Source organism: Zonotrichia leucophrys, chromosome 3 (genome assembly GCF_028769735.1).
Source record: "Zonotrichia leucophrys gambelii isolate GWCS_2022_RI chromosome 3, RI_Zleu_2.0, whole genome shotgun sequence".
Classification (NCBI taxonomy): domain Eukaryota; kingdom Metazoa; phylum Chordata; class Aves; order Passeriformes; family Passerellidae; genus Zonotrichia; species Zonotrichia leucophrys.
This window is the reverse complement of record NC_088172.1, coordinates 59,803,015-59,818,861: the sequence shown is the minus strand read 5'-3', so window position 1 is coordinate 59,818,861 and position 15,847 is coordinate 59,803,015. Positions and strand designations below refer to the sequence as shown.

The 15,847-nt window shown below is 37.8% G+C and overlaps 1 protein-coding gene across 1 annotated transcript in view; it reads left to right on the top strand.

The window, feature by feature from the left end:
• The first annotated feature begins 108 nt into the window (after positions 1–108).
• Positions 109–15,847, top strand: part of WDR64 (WD repeat domain 64) — a 65,189-nt gene continuing 49,450 nt past the window's right edge. The window contains exons 1-7 of the mRNA XM_064707182.1: positions 109–221; positions 6,378–6,533; positions 7,537–7,688; positions 8,361–8,491; positions 11,293–11,392; positions 12,178–12,281; positions 14,820–14,849. Coding sequence (XP_064563252.1) covers positions 7,538–7,688; positions 8,361–8,491; positions 11,293–11,392; positions 12,178–12,281; positions 14,820–14,849 — 516 coding nt within the window. The 5' untranslated portion in view covers positions 109–221; positions 6,378–6,533; position 7,537. The remainder of the gene's footprint in view (positions 222–6,377; positions 6,534–7,536; positions 7,689–8,360; positions 8,492–11,292; positions 11,393–12,177; positions 12,282–14,819; positions 14,850–15,847) is intronic.

Below are 15,847 nucleotides of genomic sequence, written 5' to 3'. Positions count from 1 at the left end.
CCGGGGCGTGCCCAGCCCGGGCATGGCTCCTCCTGAGCAAACAGGTCTTGTTGCCCTGTTGCCGCGGTGAGCGGCCCGGTTGTAGCCGGGATGTGGCTGTTGTTTCCTCTTCCTTAAAAATCCTCTGTGCGCTTTGGCTGGGCCACGGCTGCCGCCAGCAGCGCTTCCCTCACGGGGACCGCGTTCGGACAGACCTGCTCCGCCGCCAGCTCCGGGAAGAGGTACAACAGATACTTAGGCTTATTCCCCAGATGTCCTGCCAATGAAAACTCCTATTATGGGAATAGTGTCTGATCAGGAGATTCCCCGCAGTGCTCACAGCTTATCTCTAGGAGTTGGAGCCCACAAAGCGACCCAGCACCACCATGGCCCGTGCTAACCTGTGGTGGGAACGAACACTGTGTCAGCCATGGGCAAGTAAGACACCCCGGTTTGCACCGTGAAGGCGCCTGTTTTATACCTGTGTCTCCAGTGGGTGTTGTACAGGAATACAGTGGCTGCCTGTGTGCAGCTCTGGCTGCTGTTGGGCACGGTGTTCCCTGAGCCCCAGCTGTGTTAGAGTGTCTCCGAACCCAACCCACCCCGGCGTGTTTCACAGGGAATTTTGCTCACCATGGTTCTACACCCAAAACACCTTGCCAGACCAAGCATTGGCTTTCCTCATGGGAAGACCTCTGTGTTTGCTTTAATATGTGTTGATATGTGACAGCCTTCTTAAGGGCCCAAAGAAAATTTTCAGTTTAGGTCTATTCTTACTCTAGTTAAAAAAAAATCAGCTGTGAAAGCAGCAGAATTTTAATGTTTTAGTGGATACATGTCTTGTCAAAAAATAGCTTTTTTTCTTCTCTTATACACAGTGGTATTAAATGGTCTAGATTAAGTGTGAACTGAGACTGAAAACATGGATAGTTGAGGAAGGTTTGATGTGTTTCAAAACAAACCTATATACAAATTATGGGCTTCTCATGGCAGTAAATTTTATATGACAAATTACTGCTGTAATACAAGGCAGTAGGAATAACGTCATAGGTCAGAAAAATTAAACACTTAGGTGTTACTTAGGTTAAAGTACCTATTCTTATTAAAGTTAACTTTATTTATTATCCATGTTGTTAAATCTCTCATATATTGATGTAATCAGTAATTGAAAGTTACTTTATAAAGGTAGTTCAGACTGTTTCTTCATCACTGGTCAACAGGGCTTTTCTCACTGCAAAAGAAGGAGCAGCTTCCTTTCTCAAAATCAATTATATGTTTTTACCATAAAAGCTGTATTTACAGAACACATGACCTTCCAAAATTTCTACTGTAGTAATAGACCACGGTACTTGAGCATCAGTTTTAGGGAAGACATAATTTTGTCTTTCCTCATCCACAAAAGAAATTAACCTGTACATGACAGACCATGTGCAAAATTATTATGTCAATGCACAGTTATGGGTTTGTCACTGCATTCTAAAAGTCTAACAATGACATGACTGTATCAAATTAATGCTACACCTCATTGAGAACAAGACATCTCTATCTTCTGCCTCCTAAGGAATCTCCTAAATTGTGTATCTTTTTATCCCTGCAAAATGAAAGGAGAGAGAGAAAAGGTGGTAAGAAGAATGGGAAAAATTTAATGTAGTGATTAGTACATTCCAGATAACATAGTGTCCATTGGCAGATTCCATTATACACTCAGGGTTTCTAAGAGGTATTTCACTAGAGCACCTGTCAGAAATATTCCCTCTAGATGTCTTTGAATTTATGGAAGGTAAGAGAACCCATAACTTGCATTTTATAAAGATCATATCTCAGAATGTCTGGTTTGGGCTTTTTTGTAGCAAAGCTAAATAGATCCATAGATGTGCAATCTCTCCAATGCTTTATTTGCAAAGGTCACTGTATTAATACTGTCGAATTGCTAACGTTATTCAAGTGATCTTGAAACTTCATGAGCAGAGTTCCATTTGTTTTCCATGCAGTGTCACTACTCATATGAGGCACAACAAAAAGAAATGTTGTTTTATTGTATCATCAGGTCAAAAGCAAAGCTGGAAACGGGACCTTGACTCCAATTCTAGTGTAGATTCTGTTTTACCTAGCCCACTCTAGAACCAATGCAGCTATGGTTTTAATAATCTACTTAATTCTTAGTCAGTCCTCTTCTGCTGCAAAAAAAGGGTTTTACCTTTATTTTTACCATTGCATGAAAGGATAGACCAGAACCCTAGAAGTGTATGTGTGTGACTTACTGGAAGTGCCTCAAAGTACTAAACATCTGTGTAGCTGAGCTCACGGGATACGTACAACAAGAAGCAGGAATAGAGGGTCCCCAGTCCTGTACTACAAAAACAGTCTCTGAAACTCCCAAGGACTTCCTAGATCTCTTCTGCAACAGTCCTTTTAACGTGTTGTCTGTTATGCACAATTCACGTGGGGTAGGGGAATGCATTGGCCGTAAATTTTCAGGTGGCCAGCACATGCTTACTTACATATGCACGAGACAAACCTTAAAACCCAGCCTAGGAACTAATAATTCACAAGTGGAAAGTTTGCAGATGTCTGGTGCTGTCTGCAAAAGTTTATAGTATTTAGTAATTTGGAATGCTTCAGCACACAAGAGCATTGAGTGTCACATGTTAGAGCTGAAGATTCTGAAGCACAGTAAATAAATTTTCAGTCTCTGCTACTCTCTACGCTTGGGGAGAAATACAAACCATGAATGTGACTCCCAGTTGTAACTGCACCATTAAAAATGTCTGGCCTTTTGCAGTGAGAACATTGTGGAGTGGAAAAAGAGTGCTTTAAGGCATTCAAGAGACCTGTTTCATTTTATGTTCACTGACGTGTGTTGCTTTCACTCATTTTCTCTGTTCTCTGTCTTTTGCTAGTGTGCCTTTGAAGTCACATACTCTTTCCTATCTTTCCTGACAAGGAGAGAGTGAGCAGGAAAGTCAGGCTTTTGTCTGTATTAAATACATTTGTTCTAGGAATCAGATAATACTGAGGGTTTCATGCCTGTTTTGAATTTTGTAAGCTTATTATTTCTAAGGTCATGGTATAGAGCCAGAATGCAGGCTGCTCAAAACCAAACCAAACCAAACCAGAACTTCCCAAAAACTCTGGCTAGCTAGCTTCAGATTTTTTTTTATTTTGTTTTGTTTTTTACAGTATTCTCCTGGCATATTTTTTTCTTACATGTTGTTTTTGCTATTCTTTAGCCTTAGAGACAGATGAAAGCTGAGTGATTATTTACTGTACCTATATATAGCTGCAGGGTATGTCCACAGGGCAAGTGTAAGTGTGGACAGAAGAAATCTTCCATCTGTTGTCAACCTCTTGGCATTAAAATGAGGCTTTTAATATAGATCTACACTTGTTGATAATGCAATTTTTTCAGTAAAAAAACCCCAAAATGCATAACCCTAATGGCAAAGCTTTAAAGCTAGGGCTTCGTCTTGCAGAACTTGTAATCCTACATGTATAATCTAGTCCATATTGGGATGTGAACTTTAAATCATAAAGCAGTTATGGTGCTAATGTTGCAAGATTGTGAGAATATTCTGGGCTGAGAGGAGTGCTTGGCTCAGACACGGCTCACGGAAGCCAGCACAGGTGCTTTCAGTGGGGGAAAGGGACCCAAGCAGGCTGTCCTGGGAGGTGGTGGCGAGCAGAGCATCTGTGCTGCAGTTGGAAGTTGGCTGCAGCCTGTTCTGTGATGTGTGAGCTCTGGGTTACCTGACATGTGTACAAAGTGCTGTACTAGCTGCAGCTGTGAGTCAGCTCACCTAAATGATCAATTTGAAAGTTAAGTGCATAGGACCAGTAAGATGAATCACCCTCTGGAATTTTTTATTGACTGGCACATAAGATGACTGGAGTAATTAACTTTTAGATGCCTAAGTTAGATGAGATGAACTTCATCTTGTCTAGAGAAACCTTTGTGGGACTGTGCTATGTGTTTAGGAGGCAGATGCATATTGATGCCTCTGTGGCACTTGTTTCTTGCAGACTAGATGAAAAGGGGTGGTGACACATGCTTGTGCCTGCTGACATCATGATGTCCTTGGTTGTACAGACACATCTCACTGGGCAGGCTGAACTCTAAACTAGCGCAGTATAACCATTGTAAGACCAGCAACACCAGTGTTTGCAACAACAACACTTTTAAATTTATTTGTGATATAAACTTTTTTTCTAAGGAAAAACTACCTTGCATAGTAGTTCATTCTTATGCTGCAGCTTCTTGTTAGTGTGACAAATATAGAGTGACAAACATAAAGTGTTTACAACCTCACTGCCTTGTTGTCATTTTCCAGAGCCCAACAAACAAATCAATATATAGTTCATAGGAAATACAATTTTTAAAACTATCGCTTGGTCATTTCAGCCACTGTTAGTGACAGAGATGAGCAGATGCACTTTATAGCAAGGAGCACTTGTGGGGTGTTAATATTGAAAGAAAAGTGAAAAATTGAGCCAGTAGAAAAAAAGAATGAGCTAATGCAAATGTCAATATAATAGCACCCCTAAACACTGTTCCACAGAAGAAATTTAATTTTGACAGTGCTAACATTTATTACTCTCCCAGCCTTATACTGGTCAGAGAATTCAGTCAGTCTGAACTGAAGCATCTCTATCCTGATTCAACTTCAACACAGCCAAGTTTACAGGATGTTTATAAAGAGATAGCAAAGGATGGATAAGTTATTAAAGAAATCATCTTCAGGGGCTGATTTTTTTTTTCCTTTTTAAATGACTGGACTTGACCAAAATCGAGTCAGAAACAGTCTTTTATGTCCCAGAGCCTCTTTAGAGACAATTAAGACCAGTTTAGATCTGCTGTGTGATCGACTTCAGGCTGTTCTGAATCATCATTTTACTTGGGGAGAATTTGCTTTTACATAAGACCACTAGGAAGAGTGACTGGCAGCCTGGTACAGGCAGGAACAAAGATCTATCACCTTTGCTGTTTGTCTTCTTCAGTAGGTTTGGGTTATTTGTTATGGGCCGTCCAATTAAATGGTCAGAATTTTAAAACTTGCATGGCATTTCATAGACTTATGGTAGTTATTGAGATAAAGATTGAAAATTACTGATTTTTCAAATGAGGTGCCAATCCTACAATGAACTTGCTGCAGCTGTTCTTTGCACACATACAGACATATTATTATCTTTGTATCTGAGAATTTCCAATAACTGAGACTGATACTATTATGTGGTAAGACGAGTTGAGAGAGTCAGCTCCTGAATATACATCAATTATATCATATTCCATATCCAGTGCTTTCCACACTATCAGTAAGAGGGACAGTGAAGGAAATGCTTTTCCTTCAGTTAATGCTACTGTAGAGCTACTAATGCAAGGACTTCCTGACTCATCAATTAAATATTGAATTTGCCTTTTAGACTTTGCTTATCTTCTAATGCAATTCCTATCTTCTATGCTTTGTTTTTTCAGTCCACTCAGTCATCACATCTTATTTTTAAATTCTACTGTACTTTTTTTATTTTATTTTAAACATTGCAGACAACAGAATCAACTGGTACTGAAAGCAATGATTCCTCATTTGGGGTTTCTTTGTGTTTTCATTATGTTTCATAACATGAAGTTTCCACATGGGTTTTTGCAAGATAACAAAACATAGATTTCTGTTCTAAGCTTCTCTGTTCTGAGGGTGGATGCTAAATACACTTTATGAACGTTAAACCACTGATAGTGACTTGGAAATGAGAATATAACTTGATGTCGTACAAGCTTAGATGAGAGAGACTGGAAAGATTAATCAACACGAAGCACTGCATAACAGGACTTCAGCTGGAGGCAGTATGTCAAATACACAACTCTAACCAAGATACAGTATCTGACCATCCACTGAGTGCCTTGACACACAAAGGAAATATTTTCCTGGAGAATTACTGTTGGAACAGCAAAAATGTATCGCTATCCCTCTCTTTTCCAGGCATCATTATGTCTTTTCTCTGCCAAGCTCTTTTCCTTATTCTAATCAAAAGAAATGCTTATTGCAGTAGAGCAGAAGTACCCAGAAACTTTTGGGTTCTTCCCCTTGAAATGATAGAATTCCAGGCTGTTGGATTACTCGTGTTAGGTAGCATATCATGAGACACCACTTTCCCTGAAGAACTAGCTATTTCATGCAGAGATATTTCCATTATTTTTAGTAATTATTTAATACCAATTAGTTGCTTTCCCTGTGTGTTTCAAAAATGTCATTTAGCTGATATGCTGAGTTTGTGTGAAGACTACTGCCTTTATTTGTTTTGGTTTTTTGAAGGAATAACTGGAATATTCTTGAAACGTGCCTGATATCAATCCTCTAGATTGCCATGAGGAAATATAAAATATAATTTCTCCTTTTCAACTACAGAGTCTCCACAGAGCTAGAATTCCACACTCAGGAATCCAAGAAGGCCTTATCCAGTAAACCTGGCATCAGCCTTGGGTGAAGTAATAGCAAAGTGGATCTGGAGATCAGTAGCTAAAGAACAATACAAAGAAATTGATCAGCGTCGTCTACAGAAAAGTGAGTTTAACAGATACTCCAAAATTCACCATTTGCCTATTCTGGTATAGCTCAGCAACATGACATCAATACTCTTTAAAGATATTGAAAGTATGAAAAATGTGCATAAGAATCACAATTATATTGAAACGTAAAGGAATGGAGAAATATTCCAGGTAAAAAGACCCCTAGTACGAGAATGTACCAACTAAATTAGTGAAGATATTACAAGAACTGCTGAAAGGAAGCATAAGCCACACAAATAGGCTTAAATTTTAACAGTTTGTGCAATTATACTTTGAAACAAACATGTTGGATTCTCCATATTTTTGTGTCTGAAGATCAACGCTTGACACTACTACAAGTCATACTTTAGAACAAAGTTTTGTACACAGTGTAGTGATAAATGGCTGATATTTATTGATCTGTAAAATAAAGGAGGTGAAAGGAGAGCTAAAGGTCAGATTTATTCATGCAATTAATACATGCTCAATGCTCTCCACCTCTTCAGCTCTCTCCCCAAATAAACATTTGGAAAAATGTTACTAAAAGCCTGAGGGGAAATGCCTCTCTGGAGACACTAAATAAACACCTGGATGTGTTCCTGTGTCACCTGCTCTGAGTGACCCTGCCTTGGCAGTGAGGTTGGCCTGTATGATCTCCAGAGGTCCCTTCCAACCCTAATTATTCTGTGAAGAAAAGCATGAATTCTTTCTTTCACCAATTACATGAGATACAATGAAACAATCTCACATGCCAGGTTACTTAGTGATCCTGGTTCATAACCTGGGGACACTCAGTGTGTAGGATTCTGTGATGTGATGGGATGTTGTGACATCCATAGTTCACTACCCTGTTTGCCAGCTCGAGATGCTTAGCTAGGGTCTCCTCTTTTTTATTATGTAATGTTTGGTATACCTTTCATGCAGCTGCATCTCACATGAACTCATGTGGGAGTTAAGGAGCAAAGCAAGGCTTGGACATGGCTGTAAGAAGATCTCTCTCTTGTCTTCTGTTCATAAAGGATGTCTGGAAAGAAAGGTCGTGATAAGGAGGGTTGCTTTGCCCTTGAATCGATTGATTTCAAGAATGCTTTGGAGCAGTTCCAGACTCTAGTTGAAAAAATGATCATCCAGAAGAGGAAGGAGAGTTCAGGCTTGTACACTAAAGATGATGGTAAGAGATACTAATTTGGATGGTAAAATGTGATTTTCACATGGAGAGAACATATCATAGAGAAATGATAATTTCCTTCAAATTAGTAACTGTAACTGATTTTTACAGGAAATAGAGAGATTGTGCTGTGAAAGTTCTTTTCTCCTCCTGTTAGGATTTCTGGACAAATTATAAGGCTATGGTGATCACTCAGTAAATATAATTAGTGGAGTTGCCACATATAGAAGTTAGCATGATGCTAACTTGTTTCTGTAAAAACACAAACTTGATAAATTATGTAATTACAGTAACTAATTGTAAATAATTAGGGTAAAATTTTGCTTTTCTCAATGCAAGTGGTTATTGCTGCTTAAAAGGATAAACTTTATCCCACACACCATTCAGGTGCAAAAAACAAAATCAGAATTATGGTAAGTAAGGGAAGAAAAAAGAATTTTTATCTATTATTTTATCTGTTTTCTGTCATGGATTGAAAATTTGGTAGTTTTGAAAAGAGCAAATATTAGGACTAATTTTTTTTCTTTTCAAATGCTTTAGTGAATACAATGTGAGAAGCTGGAACTTCTGTGCTATTGGTATTGAAGGAGCAAAAAAACTGGAAGTAGGGTGGATAAGAAAAGAATCTGTAGCTTCCCAGTTTTAAACTGTGTGGACATTGTTCCTCCCATACAGATGAGATAAATTATGAAAAGTTCTATAAAACCACACGAACGCTTTTTGGTTCAGCAGTCAAGGATCAGGATATTCAGGCCTTTTTCAGGAAGATTATAAGCAACCCTGATGAAAGGCCAGAATGGCTTGAGGTAAGGATTTCTAAAGTTTTCTTAAATATGAAAAACTAATTAGAATTGTAAATGATGGCAGTATTTGACTATTGATTGTGTCTTGTTCACAAGACTGTTGTTCATGAGCTCCCAGGCAGAATAAGGCACTCTCTTGTTACTTATCCTAGCTGCCTGAAGCCTGGGTGTGTTCAGTCTTCAGAACTACTTCAGTGATGTGCATCGTCCTCAGGCTTCTTGGCAAAGTGCAAAATCTCTTATGATGACAGTATGCCATTTGTGCTCTGAGGATAAGTCTATCTTTGGCTAAACCTTCAGAAATGCTTCCTCTTTTTCTCCTTTCCTCTCTTTTCTCTTACCTCTGCTTCCTTGCCTTTCTCTTCCCCTGTTCGCATAAATCTGGCCCTTACTTTGAATATGAAGCATTAAAGATAGGGCAGCACTTCAGTAGAGTTTTTGAACTAGAGAATTATGCATATATTATTTAGTCCTGTAGAAGAATGAGATGTTTGTAATCAATTTTTCAGTCTCTAATATTGGTAAATAGCAAACCTTTGTAAACAGCATGTAAGAGTGAGGTAACTGTGAAAGGGTAGATCCGCTTTACCCTCTTTGCATCTATCTGCACGTATATTAAGGATTTCCTCTGCCTGAGTTGCAAATGCACTCTGTGTGCACTCCCTTCCTGGATTTTTAATCTATCCATTTGTAAGTTATTTCTGAATCCACCTGAGAAGATTATCTCCATAGCACCCAGTTTTTCACATTTTGTGAAAAAGTATTTTGTCAGAATTTTTTAAACATGGTGATCTTTTTTATTTGCACATGTTTTGAGAAATGAACACCTGCTCTAGAAATGTGTCTTTTATTAAGGTATTTACCATGGATAGTGTTTCAGGTAACTGTTCTTTAAAACTACTGATTCTTAGATTGTTAGAGCCAATCCTTATCAAGAGCACCATCATCATATATTACTACAAGACTTTTTTGGTTGTTTCTTACCCGAAGACAGAATTGTGCAGAAGGGACAAAACTCCTAGCACACAGTGACTTTCCTACAATAGCATAGGAGGCATGGTATATGTGGCAAAACCTTGCTGGACCTAAAGTGCAGCAGGGTATTAGCAAGTGACATGAACTATGAATTCATCAGCATATTTATATTTTATTTTACTCTGGAACATCGTGCTAATATTGGAACCTTGAAGATACCCAACCATCTGTTCCTTACGTTATCAACCATTGCTATCAAGTGATTTCCTGATATCATCCTAAAAACTGTATGTTCAGCCATTTCTATTTAACAAGGTTCTGTATGCGAGCATTTCTGGTTACTACCTTTCTTAACCATTGTTTTTACAGTGTCACATTAGTCATGGATTTTGCTCATGTCAGCCATTAAAGATTTCCTTCAAGGAGGGCTTGGGACAAATCTGGAAAATAGCTGACAGTCTGGAGGACTGATTGTCCTTTGTTTAGGGTAGCAGAAGAGTAGCAAATTATGTTCAGGCTCCTTAGTTTATAAGAGAAATAAGGAAAGCTCTGTATGTTTGCTGGAGTGTGGATCATTTACTCCCAGAACCTTACTGAGTTTTTAATGCAGTCAGACTAGTTACCAAATTACATAATTACATAAATAATTTGGCTACATAATTACACAAGCAAGCACAGTATGGGGTGTAGTAAAAGAGGTGAAGCCTCGTTAGTTTCCTTTTGAAATCTGTGCATGATTTCCTTGGGATAAAATTCCCAAGGATTTTATGGGCATTTCTCAAATTTTGCCAAATGTGAGCTGACTGATGACAGTCTTTTAATATAGCTTGCCTATAAACTTTCTTGAAAAACTAGCTAATAATTGTGTATATGGAAAGGAGGTAGCTGTGAAGTGAAAGATGAAGAGTAATGCTATGTGAGAATATTTTTTTGAAAGATGTACATCTGAATCTCTCAAAGAATCAAAATGGGAGTTCTGTTGTATAAAATGGAAAATACTGAACTAGAATAAAATACAACATTTTGTCCCCCATCCAAAGGGATATTGCTTTTAGAATTCAGGAATCAAAGTATATATAATGTCCATAATTTGAGAAAGGAGTTTAAAAAATCTGTACAGCTAAGTGGGACTAATTTACTAAAGAAATCCCTAAACTGCTTTTGGGTACAGATCATGAAATTTTTAGGGAATTTCAACTGAAAATGTCACACCCTGGAGTAGAAATAATGTGCATACATGACGATCTTGTGCAGAGATCTTCATCATGTTCAAATGGAACCTTGTCAGACTTAGGGAGATGTCCAAAAGAGGATTTTTTTAAAAATTGTCTTTATATTACATTTCTTTTCAAGCACATGGGAATCTACATATCTTTATGGAAAAGCTCTTCTGTGTTGGCTAAACCACTATGCTGCATTGAATGTCTTTGTTTATAAATACGGAGTTGTCTGTTTTGTCTGCCTTTTGCTAGTTTTGGTTTGGGGTTTTTTTCCCTTGAGGTAGGTAGACCTGGAGAATGGAAATTGAATATGGTTATTTGCAAAGCAGAAATGTACTAACAACTTTAAAAAATAGATGGGCTGTATTCCTAGAAGCCCTGTGTAAGCTGACTAATTTACAAACGTTGAAGAAAGATTGTGCCTGAGTATCAGATCTCAGCAGTCAGAAGTCATATTGACAGCTAATGGTTAAAGGAAGTAATACTAAGGTACTTACTCAAAGAATATTCAATTATAAAGTGTGAGATAACTATTTGACTTTATACATGTATCTTCAAGAAGTAGTTTTACAATAATTTACTGGTTTAGTTCTATTTTGTTTTGTTTAGATTTTTGGCTGTTTTAGCGGAGAAAGCGTTGGCATGCCTACCCCATCGAAAGAAAACATGGTTTTGCTTGTGTCTGAGAAACAGCAGATTTCTCATTCAGGTGACATACTTCATCTTACACCAAAAACTATATTTTTTCTAATGCAGTGTGCTGCTCACTTTCTTGAAAGTAGGGTAATAAGACCACATGTCTGTCTTGGCCCATTCATGCTTCTTCCTCTTCTTCTTCTTTTCCTTCTTTTCATTCTTTTCCTTCTTTTCCTTCTTTTTCTTCTTTTCCTTCTTTTCCTTCTTCTTCTTCTTCTTTTTCTTCTTTTTCTTCTTTTTCTTCTTCTTTTTCTTCTTCTTTTTCTTCTTCTTTTTCTTCTTCTTCTTTTTCTTCTTTTTCTTCTTTTTCTTCTTCTTCTTTTTCTTCTTTTTCTTCTTCTTCTTCTTCTTCTTCGTCTTCTTCGTCTTCTTCGTCTTCTTCGTCGTCGTCGAATTCATGCATTTTTACTGAACATTGAAGACTCCACTGCTGCATTTCCCAGTTCTCCATATTCCTAAATTATTTTGACTTTATGATTTTTCTGAACCAGACGGTTTATTTATGCAGTTACACATTGTCTTTCTGTATTTTTTGAAAATATGGAGGAAGATGTGGCACATCCACAATTATTACATTCATGATATTTAAAATGCAACATGATTAAATTAAACCAAATATGGGATAATTTATGATATCTTGCATCATTGCCTTGCATATGGCGCCAAAATGCATTTCAGGAAGAGAAATTGCCCTTACTAATATAGTTCTATTTGTTTACATTTTCCTTAATAATATTGTTCTATTTGGTTATGTGTTCAGTTTCCGTAAGATGAAGAGTAATGTTTTGTCATTGACAGTTGTCAAGAGAAAAGATGTGCTCAAGGGTATATTGAAGGTGCCCCTTCTGAATCTCACAGTAACAGCCTCTCAGAAAGGATTGATAACTGTGTTTAGCGAAAAGGTAATTCTAAATCAAACTCTTTTATTATTCCATTAGCAGTACATAGGAGAACTGAGTGGACTGTGATCTAGCATTCAAACTTTCCCATAAAAAAACCTACATGTCTTTCTTATCAAAGTTAAATTTTTCTATATTTTAAAGTACAGCAGGAAATATACATTGTTCTTTTCAATTATAAACCTACTAGACAGTGTGCACAAGTTGATAGAAGGTAGAGATGTCTAATAATAGACATTCTTCACAGAAATTAATTTAATAGAAAATAATCTACATTTCTGTTTAGAAAAGGTTTCCCTAAATAAAAAATATGCTAGTGGAATTAACTTTTAGATATAGAGTGGAAATCGGAGAATTAACTGTTTTCTACAGCTACTGAAAATATCTAGAATGGACAGAGACAGCTGTTTGCAAGTAAGATTTATTCAATACAGCAACCTCTAGAAGCTTGAAAGTCATGAGTTTCACAACAATCTGCATGACACTGGCTCACCCTTAGTTCCCTCATCAGTAAATTGTAAGGATATCTGTACCATTATTAGTAGAAATTTAGGTCTAAGATGCTGTTAAACTAAAGTTTGTACATTAATTTCCCAGATGATTGTATTACTGTTTAGTTGTATGCACCTGCAGAGGCTATGAGATAGAATGTGTCATACAGAAACCCAGGTTTTCACACATCTCTGCTCATTGGTGCTTTACATTTGTGCAATTTTAATGCAACCAGTTTCCTAAAATTTATTTCAGGCGATGCAGCAAAACTTTAAAGCGGCATGAATGTTTTCTAGGGGTTTTAGCTAATTGGTGCATAATGCTTATGACAGGAGCATTTAAACCAAGAAAGGACTCCTGTGGATGATTCAATAACAAAGCAGTACTGCAGTTTTGGTAAATGCTGAAATAATTTATTTGAAAGTCTGTCCTCCAGAACATTATCCCTCTTATGTACCTATGAAAAACAATTTCCCAAAGTATAAGATTAAAAACATCTCTCCTCCCTACCCCCTACCTGCCCCTGCTATTTTCAAGTTGAATTGCTGCCTCCTCATAGGCTGGCCTGATGTTATCTGACATCAGTGATTGCAGTGTAAATTATTTTACACCCAGCTGCTTAACACAGTGAATAAGGGACCTCAACTCCTGTGTTCTGAAAATGACTAAGCCATTATGAAAGCCCCATGATGTGTCAGGAGAAGATCAGATTGGATGTTAGGAGTAGTTTCTGTTATACAAAGAGTTGTCAACCATTGGAACTGCCTAGGGGAGTGGTTGAGTCGCCAACCCTGGAGATATTCAAAAGATGTATAGAAGTGGCTGTTGGGGACATGATCCAGTGGTAGACTTGGCAGTGTTAGTTTTACAGTTGGACTTAATAATCTTAAAGATCTTTCCCAGCCTTAATTATTCTATGATTCCATGATTCTGTTTGAGGGCTAAGCATTGCTTTCTGCAAGGAACGTGGCCCTAATATGACTCAACACCTGTATACAGCTTTATACCATCAACTGCTTCCAGGTTACTCCAGAATATGAGACGCTTACGTTGCTCAGGTTCTCAGGCAGATACTGCCTTGACCAGCACATGAGACCTGCAGGAGTGGGAAGCCTTAAGGACATATTTACTTACTGTAGATAAAGCCAAGTCTGATGCAGTACATGGATATCCATGTCTTGGTTAACAATTCTCTTAAACACTGTTCAAAGGCTGTCCATGATGACACCTAGAATCTCACTTCCTTGGGAAGAAAGACTTTGATCCTAGTTTATGGTTTATGAAATGCAGAATTGCTGGGATGGATACGAGGTGTTATTGAATAATTACTGATCAGGAGCAGGGGCAGGGGCAAGAGGAGGTGAAAAGTCATCTGTGGGTGTTTCAGAAGGGAAAAGGTTGAAACTGCTTTTGAAAACTTAGTAGTTTTGTTAAAGGACCTAGAAGATAACGGTGTCTCTGCTGGACAATGGTGACACTTTAAACACTTCAGGTTTTCAGCCACATGTTACGCTGTCTTCCAGTAGTTACCTTTGGTGGAAGGTGCTGTACCAATGTGGTGATTCCTGTTTGCAGCCTGAAGTGCTGCCTCTGCCAGGCATTTTGCTGGCACTAGTTGATGTGGCCTTGGGGCCAGCATTAGCTTGGGTTCCTATATTATAACCCATATCAGCTCACAGGAGGTGATGCTGTTTTAGCTGTCAAAAACCATTAAAAGCACAATTCCATCAGAAGACCAGCTGATCTGTACTCTGTATGTTGTAAAAATGAGGAGTTTTTACGTATTTGCCTCACTTCAACATTTCAATGTAGAAACCCCAAACCAAACCAGAAACTATGAAACAATTGTGAGAGAAAGAGAAGTTTTAAATTCCTCACAATATGAAGAGCAACAGACAGCAGGCAGGTTAAGGATATTTCTCAGATCTTAACTACCTGCTTTTTCAGTTAGCAAATATTGATCTGCCTGTGAAGAGAAGAGATGACTGTTTAGATTTTTAATTTGAGAACTACCTTGTTATTGTGACCATATCTTTCTTGATTTTTCAGATGAAGTTTCTGACAAGCATCAATGTTGAAGTAAGTTCTTTTTTGTCTCCTTCCTATTAAATAATTTTAAGTAAAAATCAGCATGTACTAAATTGAAATAAGTAGAAACTGAGCATTATTCTAATGCCAATTCTAACTTTGAGACTTCTGCATAATTTTTCATAGGATGCTGTAGGTGAAATAGATTCAGTTTATTCCTTTCAGTTATTGAAACAATTGAGTAAATTAATTTCTTTCCTCTGATAAATGAAACCTCAGATAAATGCTTCTTTTTTTGCCAAATTATCCTTTACCCATTTCCTTGCCAGAACTTTTTCTTCTAAAATCCAAAACTTCAATTGTCACTGTAAAATTTAAATAAGTACAATTTTAAGTTTGTTAATGAAAAACAGTTCTACATTTTTCTAGATAGATGATTGGCTGCACAGTGTAAACATTAAAACGTTGTGTGTACCCTGGGAGCATCACTGCAGATTTTAGGTAATGAACTCCTTTCAGATGATCTGTAGGTAAGAGACATCAGTCTAGCAAAGTGATGTGACCCCTTGTCCTATAAGTCAGTGTGGGTGTCTTGTGCCAGGAGTCAGTGCATTTCGTTAGTTCTCTCGTAGATATTGTGGGAGCTCTAAAATGCAATAGAAGTACTCCACAACAGAGGCCCTACTACTCCAACTCAGAAAACAGCTCTGGGCCTCAGCTATGTTTAATTTATTGTACTGGCTAATCTGACCTGTGGAATCAGTGCAGACAGGTGACTGTGAGAAATATTCTTGAGAGCAATTGATTTTTGGAAACTTCTACTAGAATTAGAGCTTCTCCTACAGAAGTGCTACAGGAGTGCATTTTAGTCATTCCTACTTTGCTTGTAGGAGCCACTTTCCCCAGTTCAAATATGCAAAGGTAGGATTTCCCCCAGAGATGCCAAGGGAAAGAAGATGGAAGAAGCTGGAGTGCTAGCCTGGTGCTGCAGGGGGCTGCAGGGTCCCTCTCCTTTTTGAACACTAAGATCTTGTCTTAAAATGATTCCT